This window comes from Hylobates moloch, unplaced genomic scaffold, assembly GCF_009828535.3.
Source record: "Hylobates moloch isolate HMO894 unplaced genomic scaffold, HMol_V3 SCAFFOLD_5, whole genome shotgun sequence".
In the NCBI taxonomy this organism is placed as follows: Eukaryota; Metazoa; Chordata; class Mammalia; order Primates; family Hylobatidae; genus Hylobates; species Hylobates moloch.
In genome coordinates this window covers 85,118,881-85,137,382 of record NW_026652280.1, presented here as the reverse complement: position 1 = coordinate 85,137,382, position 18,502 = coordinate 85,118,881, and the positions used below count along the sequence as shown (strand labels likewise).

The following is an 18,502-nucleotide window of genomic DNA, read 5'->3' as shown; positions in this document are numbered from 1 at the left end:
AGATTACAGGACAGTGACCTGTCCAGCCCGAGGCCAGGAGAGAGCAGGGTGACGAGTTTCTAAAACCGCCTTCCACTTTCTGTTAGAGAACCGGCCCTGCAGAGGTGTAACCGACAGCCAGAGGAGAAGGAAGGAGCCTTAGAGGACCCGGGCTCGCTCTCTCTTCCGTCATTTAGTTGTGTGTGTCACTTGATGGCCGGGTCTCACCTAGCAGGAGCCAGACTCTGTGCCACACCCAACCAACGATCTAACCCTGGAATCCGTACCATGACCAGGGAGGAAAAAATAAGGAGGGAGCTTTATTTAATATGAAGGTTGAGGCAGGGCCGGGGAGAGAGGGCGCTGTCACTTGGTGATGGTGTTCCTGCAGAGAAGAACAGGGGAGTGAGGCTGCAGAGGCGGGCACAGGCCACGCCACCCCACCCTACCCTACCAGCCCCCAGCCACTCACGCATTCATGCTCTTGCCGCTGCCGCTGAGCACAATGTAGGGGGTCTTCTGAGCCTTCTGCTTCTCCTGGAGCAGGGCCACGGTACCCAGGGGCGTGTCGCTGGAGCTCATCTTCTTCAGGAGCTGCAGGGTCAGAGCCACTCAGCAAGGGCTGCAGCAGGCCCCACACACCAGCCACCCCTGCCAGGCAGGCGCAGGCCCCCCACATCCCCAAGGGCACCCACCGCCTCCTCGTCCAGCTTCTTCATCCGCCGCTCTGTCTTCATCTTGCCTGAGCCCTTGCCATGGAAGCGGTGGGACAGCTGCCGGAAAGCCTGGGGACGCAGGTTATGAGGGGAGCTGCAGGGCCCTGGGTGGGGCCGGAGCCACCTGTGCCCACAAGGTGTATAACAACAGGGCAGGTGTTGATTCACCCCAATGCCAGGCCTAGGGTGCAGTGGGAAGGGGATGGGAAAAGAGCACAGACCCTGGGACCCTGCAGGGCCCCAGCAGAGGCCGGGAGACCAGCTTGGCTAGTGGATGCGCTGCCATGGTGGCAGAGCATGGGGAACCTGGAGACCTGCCACGCAGGGGCTGGGCCTGGACGCTGGGGCTGGAGCTGGGACGAGACAAACCCCAGAGAGCATGGGGGCAGCTGAGTGGTGGGGCAGGAGGGTTGGGCAGCCTACGAGAGTGCTGGAAGGGCCTGGACGCCGGAATGGCCCTGCGGGCCAGGAAAGCCAGTGAAGAGCTCATGCGGGTGAGGACAGGAGGGCAGAGGTCCAGGGTACCTGTCTGACCCTCCTGCCAAGCCTGCGAAGGGACTGCTGTGCCCACTAGAGACAAACTGAGGCTCAGCCCTCCTCGGCCCTGAGGGCCCCCTCCCCATCTGTGGCACTTCACCAGGTCCCCAGCCAGAGGCTGGTGGAGCCAGGACCCTTGGGCATTGCATGGCCCTGGGCTTGGCCTCCCTGTGGCAGGCCAGGCCTCCGCCTGCAAAAGGCCCTGCTCACCTCCTTGGGTGTGAGTTTCCGGCCTGTCTCGTCCACGTATTCGATCTTAACGTCGGGTTTGTAGCCGTCCTTCTCCTTGAAGTCCTGTGTGAAGCCTCGGTACTCCTCCCTCCGGCTGTACTTGTCGTCGATGGCCCTGGCCCGAGACAGAGGGGGCCTTAGTGTGAGGAGTTGCCGCCTGCTGTGGTCCCGCAGCTCCGAGCTGGCACAGGCCCCTCAGCCCTGCACATGCCCCGCCACACTCACATCTTATCCTCGATGCAGTACACGGCTGAGGGCAGCGACTTGTTGGGGGCCTTCACCCGGGCCACCTTCTGCACTGTGGTCTCCAGCAGCCCTAGGGACGGAGGAGTTGTGAGACTCCCAACCCCTAGAGAGCCGCAGCTCCAGGGCTGCCTGAGAAGGCAGAGCAGGCACTGCGGGGGCATCTCTCTTTCCTTGCCTCTGGAAAGCCATCAGGCCGGTTCTACAGGCAAAGCAAAGATGCCCCTTGCCAAATGAGCCCCTTGCCAAGGGCCACTGGCCAGGGAAATGGCAGAGCTGGGGTCCTAACACCAGGGCTCTCCGTGCCACAGCTGGAACAGTTTCAACTCCTCTCTCCTTCCCGGAGCAGGTGTGAAGCCTCAAAGGCAGAACAGACGGACAGATGCCACGGTGGAGGGGAAGGAGTGGCTCTGGGCCTGGCAGCTGGCTCCAGCATTGAGACTGAGAAAAAGGGGCAGCAGAGGGGACCGGAGGGGGCCCTGCCTGCACCTGCCACAGCACCCAGGCCCACCCAAGTCATGGCTGCCCTGAGCTCCCTACCTTTGTTCTGACACAGGAGCAGGGCAGCTGCCAGCCCCCTATTCACGATCGGTTCCTCGTCCAGGATGGTGGTGGAGGAGGCAGAGAACTAGGGGACACATGGCGGGGGTGGTTAGCAGGCCATACCGGCTCCTCTCAGCCCCACCCACTGGTCACCACCCGCCAGGCACCAGGCCTCCACATTTAATTTCCTCATTTACTCCTCAGATCGCCCTGGGAGGTCTGCAGAGCCCACTCTGCATGAGGAGGCTGAGGCTCCAGACACTGAGCCCGGTGCTCACCTCCAGCTTGAGCACCCCCCGACGCCCACCCCCCAGCGGCGTGGCCCTCACATCCTGCTGCTGCTTCTCCTCGTCCAGGTTCACTGTGCTCCAGCCGATGTTCTCCTCCCCGTCAGATTCGGAGCCACCGTTGGCTGAGCGCTCCTCATCCCGTTCAAAGTCCTGGTGCACAAAAGACCAGGGTCGGCCCCAGCCCCCAGCCGGCCCACCCAGCCGAGAGAAGCAGAGGGCAGGGCCGCCCCAGACGCACCATGAGCTCCTCCTGTTCCTCGCGATTGCCAGCCAGCCCGTAGGTAGGGATCTCCCCCAAGGTGCGGCAGAACTCGGACGTGGCGTTGAACACAATGGCCCCCTTCCGCTCGGGATCTTCATCTTCCTCCCAGCCCCGCTGGCAAGACTCCAGCTTCTTCACAATCTCCACCACCTGGGGGAGGGAGCGGCTGTGGGCAAACCCAGCAGTTTCTGGGGTGATGCCATGGAGACCCAGGAACCCAAGGATCCTCCCTGGCAGCAGCAAGACAGGCCATGCCGACAGGCCACGCCCACAGCCCATGCAGGCCCAGCTGCTGTCTGCCTCCTGACTCCACTCTGCCTCCTGACTCCACTCTGCACCTCTTTCACTGGGGTCACTCTTCTGCTCCAAACCGGTCAATGGGTTTGGACGCCCTTTGAATGAACACCCAACATCCTACAGGGCCTTCCTGACCAGGCCTGTGCCAATCCCCCTCCAAAGCCCCTCGCACACTACCTCAGCATCAAACTCCTTCCTCCAGGGTCCCTCCTGCCACCCGCCCCTCCCCTGACAAACTCCAGTTTCAGGACTCTGTAGACAGCACTTCTAGAACCCACACAGTGGTGAGGTGGCCCACTCTTTTGACTTCCCATGGCCCAGCTTCTCGCTTCCTGCTTCACCAAGAAAGCAGGTTCCGTGACACGGGAAGAGAACTCACTCGTGCTGCCAGCACTGAATCCAGCGACCCCTACACGGGCACCAGCACCCTCTGCTTTCCCTCCTGTTGCAGATGTCCAGCCACACACAACGATTACCCACTATCTCCCCTCTTTAAAAAACTTCTCCCTCAACCCCGCAGCCCAGACAGCGAAGTCTTCACTCCTCAGTGAACGTTCAAGTCACTATGTCCACTTCTGCACCCCTCTTTCATTTTATATTATATTCATTTTTAAAAAAATTCTTCTGAGGCGGGTGGATTGCTTGAGTTCGGGAGATCGAGACCAGCTTGGGCAACATACCCAAATCCCATCTCTACAAAAAATATAAAAATTAGCCATTGTGGTCGCACACGCCCATAGTCCAGCTACTGGGGAGGCTGAGGTGGGAGGATTGCTTGAGCTCGGGAGATCAAGGCTGCCAAGATCACACCACTGCACTCAAAATAGTGGGCAACAGAGTGAAACCCTGTCTCAAAAAAAATAAATAAATAAATTCTTCCAGGGACCGGGTGGTTGCTCACATCTATAATCCTAGCACTTTGGGAGGCTGAGGCTGGAGGATCACTTGAGCCCAGGAGTTCGAGACCAGCCTGGGCAATAAGGTGAAGCACAGTCTCTACAAAAAATACAAAGATCAACCAGGCATGGTGGTGTATGCCTGTAGTCTCAGCTACTTGGGAGGCTGGGGTGGGAAGATCGCTTGAGCCTGGAGGTCGAGGCTATGGTGAGCTGTGATCTTGCCACTGCACTCAAGCCTGGGCAACAGAGCAATACTCTGTCTCAAAAAAAAAAAAAAAAAAAAAATCTTCCAGGACATCCAGGAACTTTTTTTTTCTTTTCTAATTTTTGTTTCTTTTTGAGACAGAGTCTCGCTTTGTCGCCCAGGCTGGAGTGCAGTGGCGTGATCTCCGCTCGCTGTAAGCTCCACCTCCCGGGTTCACGCCATTTTCCTGCCTCAGCCTCCCGAGTAGCTGGAACCACAGGCACCCGCCACCACGCCCGGCTAATTTTTTTGTGTTTTTTTTTTAGTACAGACGGGGTTTCACTGTACTAGCCAGGATGGTCTCCATCTCCTGACCTCGTGATCTGCCCACCTTGGCCTCCCAAAGTGCTGGGATTACAGACGTGTGCCACTGCGCCTGGCCGGGAACATTTATTTTTTAATGAACATTGTAAACATAAAAGGAGGTATATCTAATGCGTCATATGCTATTTATTTATTGAGACCATCTCACTCTGTCACCCATGCTGGAGTGCAATGGCATGATCTCGGCTCACTGCAACCTCCACCTCCCAGGTTCAAGTGATCCTCCTGCCTCAGCCCCCTAAGTAGCTGGGACTACAGGTGCACGCCTCCACAACTAGCTAATTTTTGTATTTTTAGTAGAGACAGGGTTTCACCATGTTTCCCAGGCCGGTCCCAAAACCAACTTCAAGTGATCCACTCACCTCGGCCTCCCAAAGTGCTGGGATTACAGGCGTGAACCACCACACCCAGTTGATATGTTTTTTTTTTTTGTTTTTTTTGAGACAGAGTCTCGCTGTTAGCCAGGCTGGAGTGAAGTGGCACGATCTTGGCTCACTGCAACCTCCGCCTCTTGGGTTCAAGTGATTCTCCTGCCTCAGCCTCCTGAGTAGCTGGGATTACAGGCATGCACCACCATGCTCAGCTAATTTTTTTTTTTTTTTTTTGTATTTTTAGTAGAGAGGGGGTTTCACCATGTTAGCCAGGATGGTCTCAATCTCCTCATCTTGTGATCCACCCGCCTCGGCCTCCCAAAGTGCTGGGATTACAGGCGTGAGCCACCGCACCCGGCCGCTGATAGTTTTTAAAACAGTTAACTAAACACTCACCCATGTCCCTCTGCCTGGGGCTGGGGCGGCATCACTAACACCCTGCCCAGACCTGAGTGTCCCCTCGCCATCCATGGTCATGACTCACCGGCTTGTCTTCATGGCTTTGGCACATAAGGACCTGCCCCTGAACAGTTATTTTGTTGTGTATTAATTATTCTATAACCTGAGTCACACTGTATGACTCTTCTATGATTTGTTTTGTAAAAAAATCTGTGCCTCGGAGAGTAACCCTGATGCACACAGCTGTAGCTCATCAGTTTCCACTATGGAATCACAGCCCGTGAGCTGGATGCTCCTTGATCTGGCTCTCTAGCCCACTGAGGATAGACTTTTTTTGTCAGAAGTACTGCGGCTGCAGGCCCACTGACAATGTCTCCTGGTGCACGTGGACACACTTGGGAGAGGTGTGGGGGTGGGCCCCAGGCACACACACATTCCCTCTCTTGTCTGATTAGACTCCTGCCCATGGCTGTGAGCAGCGTGGCCAAGGATTCTGGCCGCTCCATGTCCTTTACTCCTACTCGCTACTGTCAGGCTTGGACCTTTCTGCGGAATTGTTGGCGGGTGGCAGGTGCCTCACCATTTTGGCTCACCTTTCCGTGATCCCTCCTGAAGCTGGATTCACCGGGTATTTCCTGGTCAGTTTGGCTTTCTCTTCTGTGAACTGCCTGTCTTATCTACACCTTTTGCCTATTTTTCTGTTTTGTTGATTTGTGTTTGTATACTCTTGACACCAACCCATTCTTGGTTGTATATGTGGGCAAATATCTTCTTTTTGGTCTGCCTTTTTATATTCTTCATATGTTTTGTAAAAAAAAAAAAAAAAAAAAACAACTTTACATTCTCAATGTCTTTTTTTTTTTTTTTTTTTTTTTGAGACGGAGTCTCGCTCTGTAGCCCAGGCTGGAGTGCAGTGGCGCAATCTCAGCTCACTGCAAGCTCCGCCTCCTGGGTTCACACCATTCTCCTGCCTCAGCCTCCCGAGTAGCTGGGACTACAGGCGCCCGCCACCACGTCCGGCTAATTTTTTTTTGTATTTTTTTTTTTTAGTAGAGGCGGGGTTTCACTGTGTTAGCCAGGATGGTCTCATCTCCTGACCTTGTGATCCGCCTGCCTTGGCCTCCCAAAGTGCTGGGATTACAGGCGTGAGCCATCGCACCTGGCCATGTTCTCAATTTCTATGTAGTTACATGTTCACTTTTTTCTTCATGGTTTCTTGAAGAAACTCACCCATGGAACCTATGGGTTTCTTGATTTTTTTGACACAGGATCTTGTTCTATCACCCAGGCTGGAGTACAGTGGTCCAATCATAGCTGACTATAACCTCGAACTCCTAGATTCAAGCAATCCTCCTGCCTTAGCCTCCAGCGTAGCCGAGGCTTCAGACACATGCCACCATGCCCAGCTAATTAAAAAAACATTTTTAGAGATGGGGTTGGTGGGGTGGGGGGTCTTGCTATGTTGCCCAGGCTGGCCTCAAATTCCTGGCCTCAAGCAATTCTCCTGCCTTGGCTATGTTAACAACTTAAAAAATCTTTTCTACCAAAAAGTTATAAATGTAATTTCCTTAATTTGATTCCAAAATGTTAAGTTTTTACTTTGAAGTTCTTAATCTATCTGCAAGGTGTGAGGTACAAACCCAATTTCATTTTCTCCCCAGATAGATAACGGACTGGCCGGGCGTGGTGGCTCACGCTTGTAATCCCAGCACTTTGGGAGGCCGCGGCGGGCGAATCACGAGGTCAGGAGATCGAGACCACGGTGAAACCCCGTCTCTACTAAAAATACAAGAAAAATTAGCCGGGCGTGGTGGCGGGCGCCTGTAGTCCCAGCTACTCGGAGAGGCTGAGGCAGGAGAATGGCGTGAACCCGGGAGGCGGAGCTTGCAGTGAGCCGAGATTGCGCCACTGCACTCCAGCCTGGGCTACAGAGCGAGACTCCGTCTCAAAAAAAAAAAAAAAATAGATAACGGACTGTCCCACACCCACTCGCTGCACTGATGAGCGTCTCTTCCCACTGGGACACGATTCCGTCTCGGGGCCCCTCTGTCGGGTCTCTCTGTACTATTAGTATATCCTTATGCAATCCCACACTGCCACAATGCCCCTACTTTATCCAATTTCAGAATCAGTTTGCCAGCTTCCAAAACAATCCCTATTGGGATTTTTACTGGAATTGCATTTAACCCAGAAATGAACTACATGAGATGGACATCTTGATAATATATTGTCCTATCTAGGAATTGTGTACCCCCTAAATTCATATGGGGAAGCCCTAACCCCCAATGACTGTATGTGGACAGAGCACCTTTAGGGAGGTGGAGATTGCAGTGAGCCAAGATAGAGCCATTGCACCCCAGCCTGGGTGACAAAGTAAGACACTGTCACAAAACAAAACAACTCCTCAATTCCAAGGATCCTTTCTGTCCTCTCCATCCTTTCTTTCTAGCTCATTGACTGTATTAACTTCAACCCAGGCCAGGCGCAGTGGCTTATGCCTGTAATCCCAGCACTTTGGGAGGCCAAGGCAGGTGGATCACGAAGTCAGGAGATCGAGACCATCCTGGCTAACACAGTGAAACCCCGTCTCTACTAAAAAATACAAAAAATTAGCCAGGCGTGGTGGCGGGCGCCTGTAGTCCCAGCTACTTGGGAGGCTGAGGCAGGAGAATGGTGTGAACTCGGGAGGCAGAGCTTGCAGTGAACAGAGATCACGCCACTGCACTCCAGCCTGGGGAACAAAGCAAAACTCCACCTCAAAAAACAAACAAACAAACAAACAAACAAACACTAAAAATAACCACTTCAATCCAGTAATTCTTCAACCACATCACAACTCCAGGCCCTGTCCTCACACCCATCATTCTCTGTTATGTCCCTCATTACCCAGTTTAGACTCGGGGGAAATCAACAGAACCTCTCCTTTGTGAAACCCTTAACTGCCTTGTCCCTCCTCCCTAGAAAACCCAATCCTCAATCCCACAATCCACTGCTTCAGGGCATTAATCCCACCATCCCCTCCTCAGCTCATGAATCCCACCATCCCCCTCCTCAGCTCATGAATCCCACCATCCCCCTCCTCAGCAGTTCATTAATCCCACCATCCCCCTCCTCAGCTCATGAATCCCACCATCCACGCTGCCCGGCAGGCCTGCTCTTCTCCGTGGTGTATCTGCCCTCCACTCTCCAGAACAGCATCTCCTGTCTCTTCGCACCGCCACCCCTGCCACCTCTTCACTGGAAAACACCAGAACAATCGGGTATGGGCTGCCCTGACTTCCCCTAAACAAGGTCACCCACAGTTGCTGTGCCCTCCCCACCTTCCCTCCCGAAATAAATGATGACACGAGCTGGCTTCACTCAAGTCCACCCTCCACTTGTACTCTAGGCCCCACCACTGCCTGCCAAAATCTTTTTCTTCTTCCATCATAAATTTGTCTCTCCCACATACTCTAGAATCTCCATTAGTCAGAAAAGGCCCCTTTGCGGGTGGGAGACTTGATTGGATGCTGCTTACAACAAAAAATTAAAAAGACATTTTGGGGGATAACTGGAAAATCTAGGCATGCAAGCTGCTGTTTTATAGCATTTATGGGCTTGTTAGGGCAGTGTGGCTATGTGGGAGAAGGCCCTGATTTCGCCAGATGCCTGCTGAAGTCGTTAAGGATGCAATGTCATGATATCTGCAACTAGCAGTGGTCAGGAAAAAAAGAAGAGAAAGAAAAGAACTGTAACAATGTTCATAATTACTCACTCTAGAGGATAAAGGTGTTCACTGTGATAGGCTTTCCACTTTTTTGCCTGCACAGTGTGTGGGGTGTGGCTCATATGTTTAAAAAACCTTCTAGGTGGCCGGGTGTGGTGGTTCATGCCTATAATCCCAGCACTTTGGGAGGCTGAGGCGGGTGGATCACAAGGTGAGCAGTTTGAGACCAGCCTGACCAACATGGTGAAACCCTGTTTCTTCTAAAAAATGCAAAAATCGGCTGGGCGTGGTGGCACACACCTGTAGTTCCAGCTACTCAGGAGGCTGAGGCAGGAGAACTGCTTGAGCCCAGGAGGTGGAGGTTGCACTGAGCCAAGTTCGCGCCACTGCACTCCAGCCTGGTGACAGAGCGAGACTCCGTCTCAAACAACAAACAACAACAACAACAACAACAACAACAACAACTTTCTAGGCTAGACTGGGCCTGGTGGCTCATGCCTGTAACCCCAGCACTTTGGGAGGTGGAGGCGAGAGGATCGTTTGAGCTCAGGAATTTGAGATCAGCCTGGGCAACATACTGAGACCCACAGGCGCACGCCTGTGGTCTCAGCTACTTGAGAGCCTGAGGCAGGAGGATACCTTGAGCCCGGGAGTTCAAGGCTGCAGTGAACTATGATCGCACCACTGCAATCGACCTGGGCAACAGAGCGAAACCTGTTTCTTAAAACAACAACAAAAACGGCCTCCTAGGTGAGTCTAATGTGCAGGCAGGCTTAGATCCATGGGGCTAGAAACCCTTATGTTCATTTCAGTCATAAAACAGCCCTGTCAGCCTATCGCCCCATTTCTCTGTTCCTTTTCAGACCCAGGCCAGGCAAACTATGTCCCACCACCTGTTCTTAGAAATAAAATGTTACTGGGACCCAGCCATGCCCACTCACTTACAGACTGTCTTGGCTGTTTTCCCTATAACAGCAGAGCATCCAAGGTGCCTGACAGAGACCATATGCCCTTAAACCTCAAATACGTCCTCTCCAGCCCTTCAACAGTAAGCCTGGCCTCCGTTCCGGGTTCAGCCCTCACTTCCTCAAGTCCCGGGTCCTCCAGGTCCTGAATCCGCTGCAGCTGTCCCCACTTTGCCTCCCAGTAGTATCAGAAGCTTCCCTCCCTTCCTCCCTCTCCTGGACACCCTCTCTTGGCTTCTTCCTAGGTGAGAAGTGTGGGGTAGGGCTAAAAGTGTGGCCTCTGGAATGATGGAGGTGACAGAACCTTCCTCATAGGGTGTTGCTGGGAGAATGGAATGAATCAACAAACACAGAGCATGTGAGCAGTGCCCGGCCCACTGTGCCTGTGGGGCAGCGACGACCATGGGCTCAAGGCTCCCCGTGTTGGCCTCGACCTCTCCATCTCAGCTCACACCACCCCCTCACTCTCTGCTCTGCTCCAGCCTCCCTGGCCCTCAGGCACTCTAAGGTCGCTTCTCCTGAGACACCTGCTGGTTGGTCTACTGCCTAAACGCCAGCCTGAGGCTGCCACCCCTAACCCCCCGCAAGGCTGGCTCCTCTGTGTGACTCAAATCTCAGCTGAACTAGTACCTTGGAAAGGTCTTCCATGCAGTCTCTTGTCTAAGATCGCAACCCCCAGCACATTATCTTGGTTTACCGAGTGCCCAGCTCCCATCACCATCAGAAATTACCGTTCCTGCATTCACGAAATCACTGCTGCTCCCCACACTCTCCCCCACACACTCTAGACAGCCAGCTCCATGAGCGCAGGGCCCCATGGCTGTCCTGTTCACCAATGACCTTCTCGGACCGAGAACAATGCACTACTCACAGCAGACATTCAACAAACATGCACAGAAGAGAGAGGCGAGGAAAGGATCCCCTACTAAAGCAGGCATCTAAAAATTTTTGCAAAACATGACTTTAAACAGAAAAGAGGGCTGGGCGCGGTGGCACACACCTGTAATTTTAGCATTTTCGGAGGCAGAGGTAGGCAGATCATGAGGTCAGGAGTTGGAGACCAGCCTGGCCAACATGGTGAAACACCGTCTCTACTAAAAATACAAAAATTAGCAGGGTCTGGTGGCAGGCGCCTGTAATCCCAGCTACTCGGGAGGCTGAGGAATGAGAATCACTTGAACCTGGGAGGTGGAGGTTGCAGTGAGCCGAGGCCGCACCACTGCATTCCAGCCTGGGCGACAGCGCGAAACTCCGTCTCAAAAAAAAAAAACCAAAAACAAATGGAAAGGAGGCTTCAGACAGGAATGTGGCTATCGCCTATGACACAGGTGCTCGTGAGGACAGGTGACTGCCGACGCACTGGTAGCCCTAGGCCTGCCCGTGCCCAGCCTCACCTTCTCGCCACTGTCTCGTAGCTCCTGTAGCTGCTGTAACTGTCGCAGCCGGCGTCCCTTCTCCAGCTGCTTCTGCAGCTCCAGCTCTGCCTCGTCCTCCTCCAGCACCTGCGGGGACCCCGGGGGTGGAGCTCCACCTTCCTCTGGGGGAAACACAGGGGATGCCTGCTCAGACCATCTCTTCCAACCCAGGGCTCCTGTCCCTGCCCCTTCCCACCCCTGGCCAGGCCCTCACCCTCATCACTGATGTCCATGTTCTCCACTCGGGTGTCATCCGACGGCAGGGGCTGAAGCACAGGCTCCTTCTCCTCCTCCACCTCAGACACTCGGCGGCGACCCCGTCCCCGCAGTCTGAGGGAAAGAGGCCTCTCTGGTGAGCACCGGCCCCCAGGCCACCCCAGCCCAACCCTCTCGCCCCACCACTGTGTCCAAGCCCACCTGGAACCAAAGTCCCCATCCTGAGTCTGGTCCCCGAGAGGCAGCAAGTCATCCGCCCGCACTACTACCTCCTTCTCCTTCTTGCGGATTTTCTTCACCCTCCGCTTGGTCTTTTTAAAGGTCACCTGAGGGGAAGAAGGGCGAGACATGGGGCAGGGGCAACAGAAAGGCAGGCCGCCACAAGCCCTCGAGGGTGAATGCCTCTTTGGTGTTCCTCTGTGCTAGCCACTGTCCTGAGCGCTTCCCACATATGAGCAACACGTGGGGTGGTTACTATCTCCACTCCACTGGTGAGCTAGGGAAACCGGGGCACAGAGAGGTTAAGTATCTTCCCCAAGGTTGCCCAGCTCCTAGGTGGGAGAGCTGGGCAGTCTGGCTCCAGAATCCTGCTCTTACCCACTGAGCAAGACGCCTACCGCACCAGCTGTCTACCTCACGCTCACACAGTCACTCTGCGGACAGAATCCATGCACACCTTTCCAGTCACCCCTCACCCACGCTGTCACTCATCCTCACAGCAACCTTAGGAGGCGGCTCCTGTCACTGCCACTCCAGATGGGGCGCCCCAGGCTCACAGTTAAATGGCTTACCCAAGGCATGAGCTGGCAACATGGCAGAGCCGAAACAGACTGGGGCCCATCTGGCTCAGCAGCCCTGACCCGTCCACACCTGGTGCCTCCCCGGGTTGCCATTTACTGCTCGCCCATGAGGCCAAGCGCTTTGTGAACACAAATACTCGCCCTCTCTTCTCAGTGCCTGCAGGCAGCGCAGGAGCCCTGGCGGGGAGGGAAAATGGTGACCCCGAGTATAAGGCGCAAGAGGGCTCACCATCTCCTCAGGCGTGAGGTATTCGGAGGCCAGCCGGGGCCCCACCGTGCTCAGGGACTGAGCCTGCAGCCGCAGCTTGGCCCGGATCTCCTCCAGCTCCCGCTCCCGCAGGCCATCGGCCGTGCCGCCCTGCTCCAAGCGGAAGGAATGCGGCCGTTCCCCCTCAAGCTCTTCGTCATACTTGGACAAGATAGAGCGAGGTTTTTGCTGCAAGGCAAGAGGTACAGGTTGGGACCCAGACTGGCTCCTGAAAAGCCACTGAGCCACCACCTCCTCAGAGCCCCCATTCCCAACATTCTCTGCCCCAGCCCCCGCTGCCCAGCCTGCCCGGGCCGTGCCTGCGCCAGGTCGTCCACGCTCTCGTCCTCGGCATAGGGCAGGTAGTCAGGCTTCTTCTTCCGCAGCTCCACATTTTTCTCTGCCCGCTCCTTATCCACCAGGTTCACGTTCACCAGCACGTCCTCCTCCTCCTGCAGCACACCTGGGGGCAGCACAGAGCAGTGGCCATTCACACTTGTCCGCAACTCAGCAGAGGCTGTGCCCCCACCCAGGGCACCCAGCTCGCATCACCTTTGTCCTTGAGGGTGAGGATCATGGTCTCCCCTTCTCGGAAGGAATCAATGGCATGCTCCACGGTGAGGCCCTGCAGGTCCCGGGCACTGTACAGGTCCTAAGGGAAGAATCGGCAAGTCAGGAACCTCCCTCCACGCACCCAACCTCGGAATTCCAGTAGCAAGGTCACCAATGCCCCCTGCACCACCCGCCCTGGCTGCTGCAGCCTCACCTGCCGCCTCTGCCCGAACTCCTCTTCCACCAGAGTGCTGACACCAAACTCTTGGTCCATCTCCTCCAGTAACTTGGCCTATGGGACAGGGAGGGGTGACCTAGGACCTCAGGCCACTCAGCATCACCAGAAAACACTCAGGGCTCTACCAAGCGGAGTGCAAAAAGGGCAGGCCTTGCAGGAAAGCTGCTGAGAATCCAAAGTGGATGCTACCGACCACGGCCCTTCCCCTCTCCGAGCCCCGTCTCACCTCTCTGGGGTCGGCCCCTGCCTCAGTGCCCAGTCAGGCCACCAGAAGCACTAGGCAACCACCCCATGCTGCCCAGGTGCTCACCCTCTTCTCTGCCAGGTCCTTCTCCTTCTGCAGCTGCCGGCTCCTCTCGATCCAGGCTGCAGTGTCGTCCAGCCAGGGATCATCCTCTCCTAGGGTCTTTATCTTCCTGAAGAGGAGAGAAAGTGATGCTCAAGGAGCCCAGCTCCTGCTCCCCACCCCACTCAAGAGGCAGCCAAGGATGGTGGCCTCCCCAGCCCTTCCCTTGCCTGCCCTGGCCAGGACCCCTCACCCCAGCTTTTGGTTCAGCAGGCGCTTCTCCTTGGCAGCTGCCAGCTTCTCCCGCAGCTCCTCTCGCTGTCGCAAGGCCATAGGGTTGATGACATCAGCTGTCACGGGCTCCTCCTTGGTGCCCGCCTCTGGAAGGGGGGCCCAGACGTGAGGCTATGCCCGCCCATGGCTGGTGGGGAGAGGAGGGAGCCACTCACCCTGCCCCCTTCCAGCTCAGGGGGCCAGAAGGGCTCAGGACAGGAAGGAACAATCCTTCACCTCCCTGCTCCCACTTCGTCCCCACACTCCTGGCCAACCCATGCAGCACGACAGGACCCTCTGTGGCTTCCAAAGCCCCTCAAATCGTGCTTTAAAGAAAAACAACAAACCCACCCTGCACAGCCCAGTCTGCAGCAAGTGTGCACATCTTCCAGTCCATCTAACAACTCCTCACAGCCAGAGTGAGTATGCGACGGCCACGGCTCCAACTCAGAGAGCAGCAAGGAGGGACCTCGTGCCTTCCGGCAAATATGCACGTGTAAGACCACTAAATAGTGCTGAACCTGCCCTCTAACCCCACCTTCTTCAAAGACCCCTTCAGGTGGCCTCTTTCCCCCAAACCCTATCCTCAGCCCCATACTCACCCTTCTTGATGGCATTAACCTCCAAGGGTTTCAGCCCCAACTTTGCCCGGAGTTTACTGAGAACAAGACATACAAGTGTTAGGGGCTATCGAAGACACAGGGCGCCATGTGCATTTCCAGACAGACAGGAGGAGAAACAGGGTGGGAGTGAGTGGTCCCAAACACACAGTCTGCCCCAGGCAGCCTAGGACACTGGGAAGGGCCCTGGCCTCCAAAGCAGGAAACATGGGCGCCAGCCTGGTCTGCGTCTAACCAGTGAATGCCACCTTACTCTTAGGTTTTAGTTTTCTCTTCTATAACTCAACTGTTGGCTAAGATGATTTAAACAATCTTTCCAACTCCGATTAGCATAACTTTCATGTGAGAAAGCCTCCCCCGTGCTGGCCCCAGAGCCACCTCTCTTAGAAAAACAAAGTAGAAACAAGGCAGACAGTACTCACTTAGTCTCCTCGATGCTGAGTGAGGAGGCATCGCCTGAGCTAGTTTTGGAGCTGGCAGCTGGAACAAGAAGAAGCACGGCTCAGGAGCTGAACACAGGGCCAAGAATCCAGCATCGTTGGCTCCAGCTGCAGGATCAAAGATGAGGGCCCCGCACCAGCACCTGGGCCTGCTGAAACACCAGAAAACAGCAGCTTCCTCCATCCAAGCTCCCCAGGAGCTCCTCTGCCCGAGTCGTCTCAGAGCCCTGCCTCTTCTGCGCACCTTCCTTTCCTGACCCAAAACATCCAAACTGCTGCAGTCACCACTCTGCCCTCTACTTTTTTCTTTCATTTTTTTTTAAGAGACAAGGTCTGGGCCGGGTATGGTGGGTAATGCCTGTAATCCCAGCACTTTGGGAGGCCGAGGCAGATGGATCACGAGGTCAGAAGTTTGAGAACAGCCTGGCCAAGATGGTGAAACCCTGTCTCAACTAAATATATAAAAATTAGCCAGGTGCGGTGGTGCACACTTGTACTCCCAGATACTCGGGAGGCTGAGGTAGGAGAATTGCTTGAACCCAGGAGGCAGAGCTTGCAGCGAGCTGAGATCGTGCCACTGCACTCTAGCCTGGGCAACGGAGCAAGACTTTGTCTCAAAAAAACAAAACAAAACAAAAAAGCAACTCTTCCTTTCCTGCATTCCCATCCCGCATCCTACCTTCTCCTTTACCTTAAAGGCTTCTCTCTCCACCTGGGCCCTGGATCCCAACCTGTCCAGGCTCCCCAAGGTCACCAGCCTCCTTGTTTCTAAATCTAATGGGTTCTTTTCGGTTCTGGTTTTGCTTGACCTCCTGTGGTATGTGGGACTGCTGATCACTCCCTCCTTCTAACAATACTCTCTTTCCAAAGTTCCTATGACACAAAGGTTTTCCTGCCTTTTTGGTTACTGTCTCGTTTTTTTGGTAACATCTTTCTCTGCCTACTACTAACATAAGGGTATTTCTCAGGTTCTAGTCCTGACTCCTCCTTCTCATGTCACATTCTTTCAGGGGCTTCACTGGCCACCCAGACACTGACTCCCAATGGCCTTATCCAGTCCAAACTCTGGATTTCTCCATTACCATCAACCTTGACAACCCCAAAAGTGAATTATCTCCCCCCTACCCCCGCTCCAAATCTGCTTCTCTTCCCTACTCCTCAATTTCAGTAGAAATGACACCCATTACCTATCTAGCTGCTCAAGCCAAAATTCAAGGAGTCATTCTCCATTCCTTCTTCCCACTCTCATACAAGTGCTGAGTTCTGTTCATTCCTCCTCCAAAACACCTCTCCAACCTGTCCACTTCTCTCAATCCTACTGTTGCTGCCTTGGTGCAGGCCACCATCAGCCCTCGCCTGGCCTATAGCCCTCCTGGTTTCCTGGTCTCCAGTCCTGACTACCTATGACTAAGTTCTCAATCCAGTGATGTTTACAAAATACGGATCTGAGCAACTCACTCCTCAACTCACATCCATGGCTCCCTACTATCCTCAAGACAATCTTCAGTTCTTAACAGAGCCTACAGTACAGGGTCCTTTGTGTTCACATCCTTGCCTATCTTACTCCCTCATTTCTCTACCATGCGCCCTACACGATTCGTCCAATACCAGGTTTTTCTTGCCTCTGTATATGCTGACACTACTTCATTCACTCATTCAACATATTTATTGAGAATGTGACTGTACCAGACAACTGAGGAAAACAGAAGCCCTCTGTTCTCAAGGAGCTAAGTGGAGAAAGTCAACCTCTAATCCCAAACAACCGTAGAAAGACTTTTCTCTTTTTGAGACAGAGTCTCGCTTTGTTGCCCAGGCTGGAGTACACTGGCGGGACCGCAGCTCACTGCAGCCTCTAACTCCTGGGCTCAAGGGATCCCGTAGAAAGACCATTTAATAGAGTTGATAGACAGCTTAGGGGTTTCCTGGCCTGGAGAGCTTCGCTGACACTGCGCGCACACCCAGACCCACGCTTTCCGGGACCCCTGCCCGACCCGCCCCCTGCGCAGGGCCTGCCTCCTCACCGGCCTCGTAGCCGTCATCGCGCTTCTCTCGCTTCACGCGCCGCTCCGAGGGCTCTGCCTGGCTGCGCTCCCGCCCGTGCGTGCTGCTCCGGGCCTCAGCTTCGGCCCCGCGCCGCCCGCTCCCGCGCTCGCCCCCGCGTTCCCGGCTCCGCTTCCGTCGTTCGCCACCGCTACCGCCACTGCCGCCACTCCGGTGCTTGTGTTTTTTGTGTTCCCGGTGCCGCGGCGGCAGCTCCGTGGCGCCCCCGGTGCCGGCCGCCGCCGTCGTCCCGGCCGCCTCCTTCTCTCCGCGATGCTTCTTGGACGACCCCATAGTGGCACGTCCACTCCGAGCCCGGCTGCTGCCGAGCCCAGACAACGCAAAATGGGAATACTTCCGGGTCGCTCGGCAGCCGCTGTCGTGTTGCCGGAAACTAAGAGCGGCTGCTTCCGTCGCTCGCCTTGGAGCCTGCCCCAGAGGCTCATGGGAAGGCCGGGATCAGCTCTCGACTGCACCTTCGCGCGGTCTCGGGTCGGGTGGGCTCTTTGAACCAGTGGTGCCATTGCGCATGCGCTTCTCAAGGGAAGCGGAATTTACCCGGAGGTGGGATCCCAGAACTGGAAGGACTTAGAGTCCATTAAGCCAGTGTCTTCGTGGCTGGAAGTTCCTCCCCGGCCCCCCTGCGCTTGCACTTCACCGGCAACGGGGTGTTTACTACCTCACGCTCTTTCTGTAGACACCTCCCTCCTACAATGGGCGCTCGCTTAGTGGACTCCTAGGGTCGTGGCTCCAACGGGTGTTGTTTTCCCGAGATTTCCAGTTCCACAGCCCAGCTTCAGACCCGCTATAACCAGTATCGTCAGGGAACGCTTCCTTCCCACGTTCCCTGCTTTGTTTTGTTTTTTCCCTTGAGATAGGATCTCACTCTGTTGCTCAGGCTGGAGTGCAGTGGCGCAATCACAGCGCACTGCAGCCTAGACCTCCTGGGCTCAAGTGATCCTCCCACCTCAGCCTTCCCAGTAGCTGGGACTACGAGCGTACGCTACCACGCCCCTTTAACTTTTGTATTTTTTTGTAGATGGTTGGTGAGGGGCCGGGGGTGGGGTCACTATGTTGGCCAGGCTGGTCTCGAACTGCTGAGCTCAGGCTATCCACCCGCCTTGGCCTCCCAAAGTGCTGAGATTACAGGCATGCGCCACTGCGCCTGGCCCTGGATTGGATTTTTAAGACCCGTGCTCCGTGTAAAGACTGTTAAGGAGCTCCACATGGGCGTCAGTGTATCCGTGGAACCCCTGAAATTTAATGCAAAATGTGGCACATCTGTGTGTATGAGTTTTTTTCTTGAGGAGAGCAGCCCTAACTTAACTACTGGGACTTAAAACCCCAGAGCAGGCCGGGCGCGGTGGCT

At 55.1% G+C, this 18,502-nt stretch overlaps 1 protein-coding gene across 2 annotated transcripts; it reads right to left on the bottom strand.

The window, feature by feature from the left end:
- Positions 1-280: 280 nt before the first annotated feature.
- SART1 (spliceosome associated factor 1, recruiter of U4/U6.U5 tri-snRNP) lies at positions 281-17,502 on the bottom strand. 2 transcript variants are annotated; one of them, XM_032153487.3, is made up of 20 exons: positions 17,115-17,502; positions 15,076-15,133; positions 14,636-14,691; positions 14,014-14,140; positions 13,785-13,890; positions 13,451-13,528; positions 13,237-13,336; positions 13,005-13,147; positions 12,667-12,873; positions 11,839-11,963; positions 11,636-11,751; positions 11,401-11,543; positions 2,778-2,951; positions 2,579-2,689; positions 2,247-2,334; positions 1,689-1,779; positions 1,443-1,578; positions 675-764; positions 452-573; positions 281-364 (listed from the first exon to the last, which is right to left on the bottom strand). In XM_032153487.3, the coding sequence occupies exons 1-20, from the start codon at positions 17,425-17,427 to the stop codon at positions 346-348; spliced, it is 2,403 nt and encodes an 800-aa protein (XP_032009378.1). In that variant the 5' UTR covers positions 17,428-17,502; the 3' UTR covers positions 281-345. The 2 variants fall into 2 exon arrangements, with proteins under 2 accessions (XP_032009378.1, XP_032009380.1); XM_032153489.3 differs by lacking the exons at positions 15,076-15,133; positions 17,115-17,502 and having other exon boundaries at positions 14,014-14,181; positions 14,636-14,663.
- Positions 17,503-18,502: the final 1,000 nt, after the last annotated feature.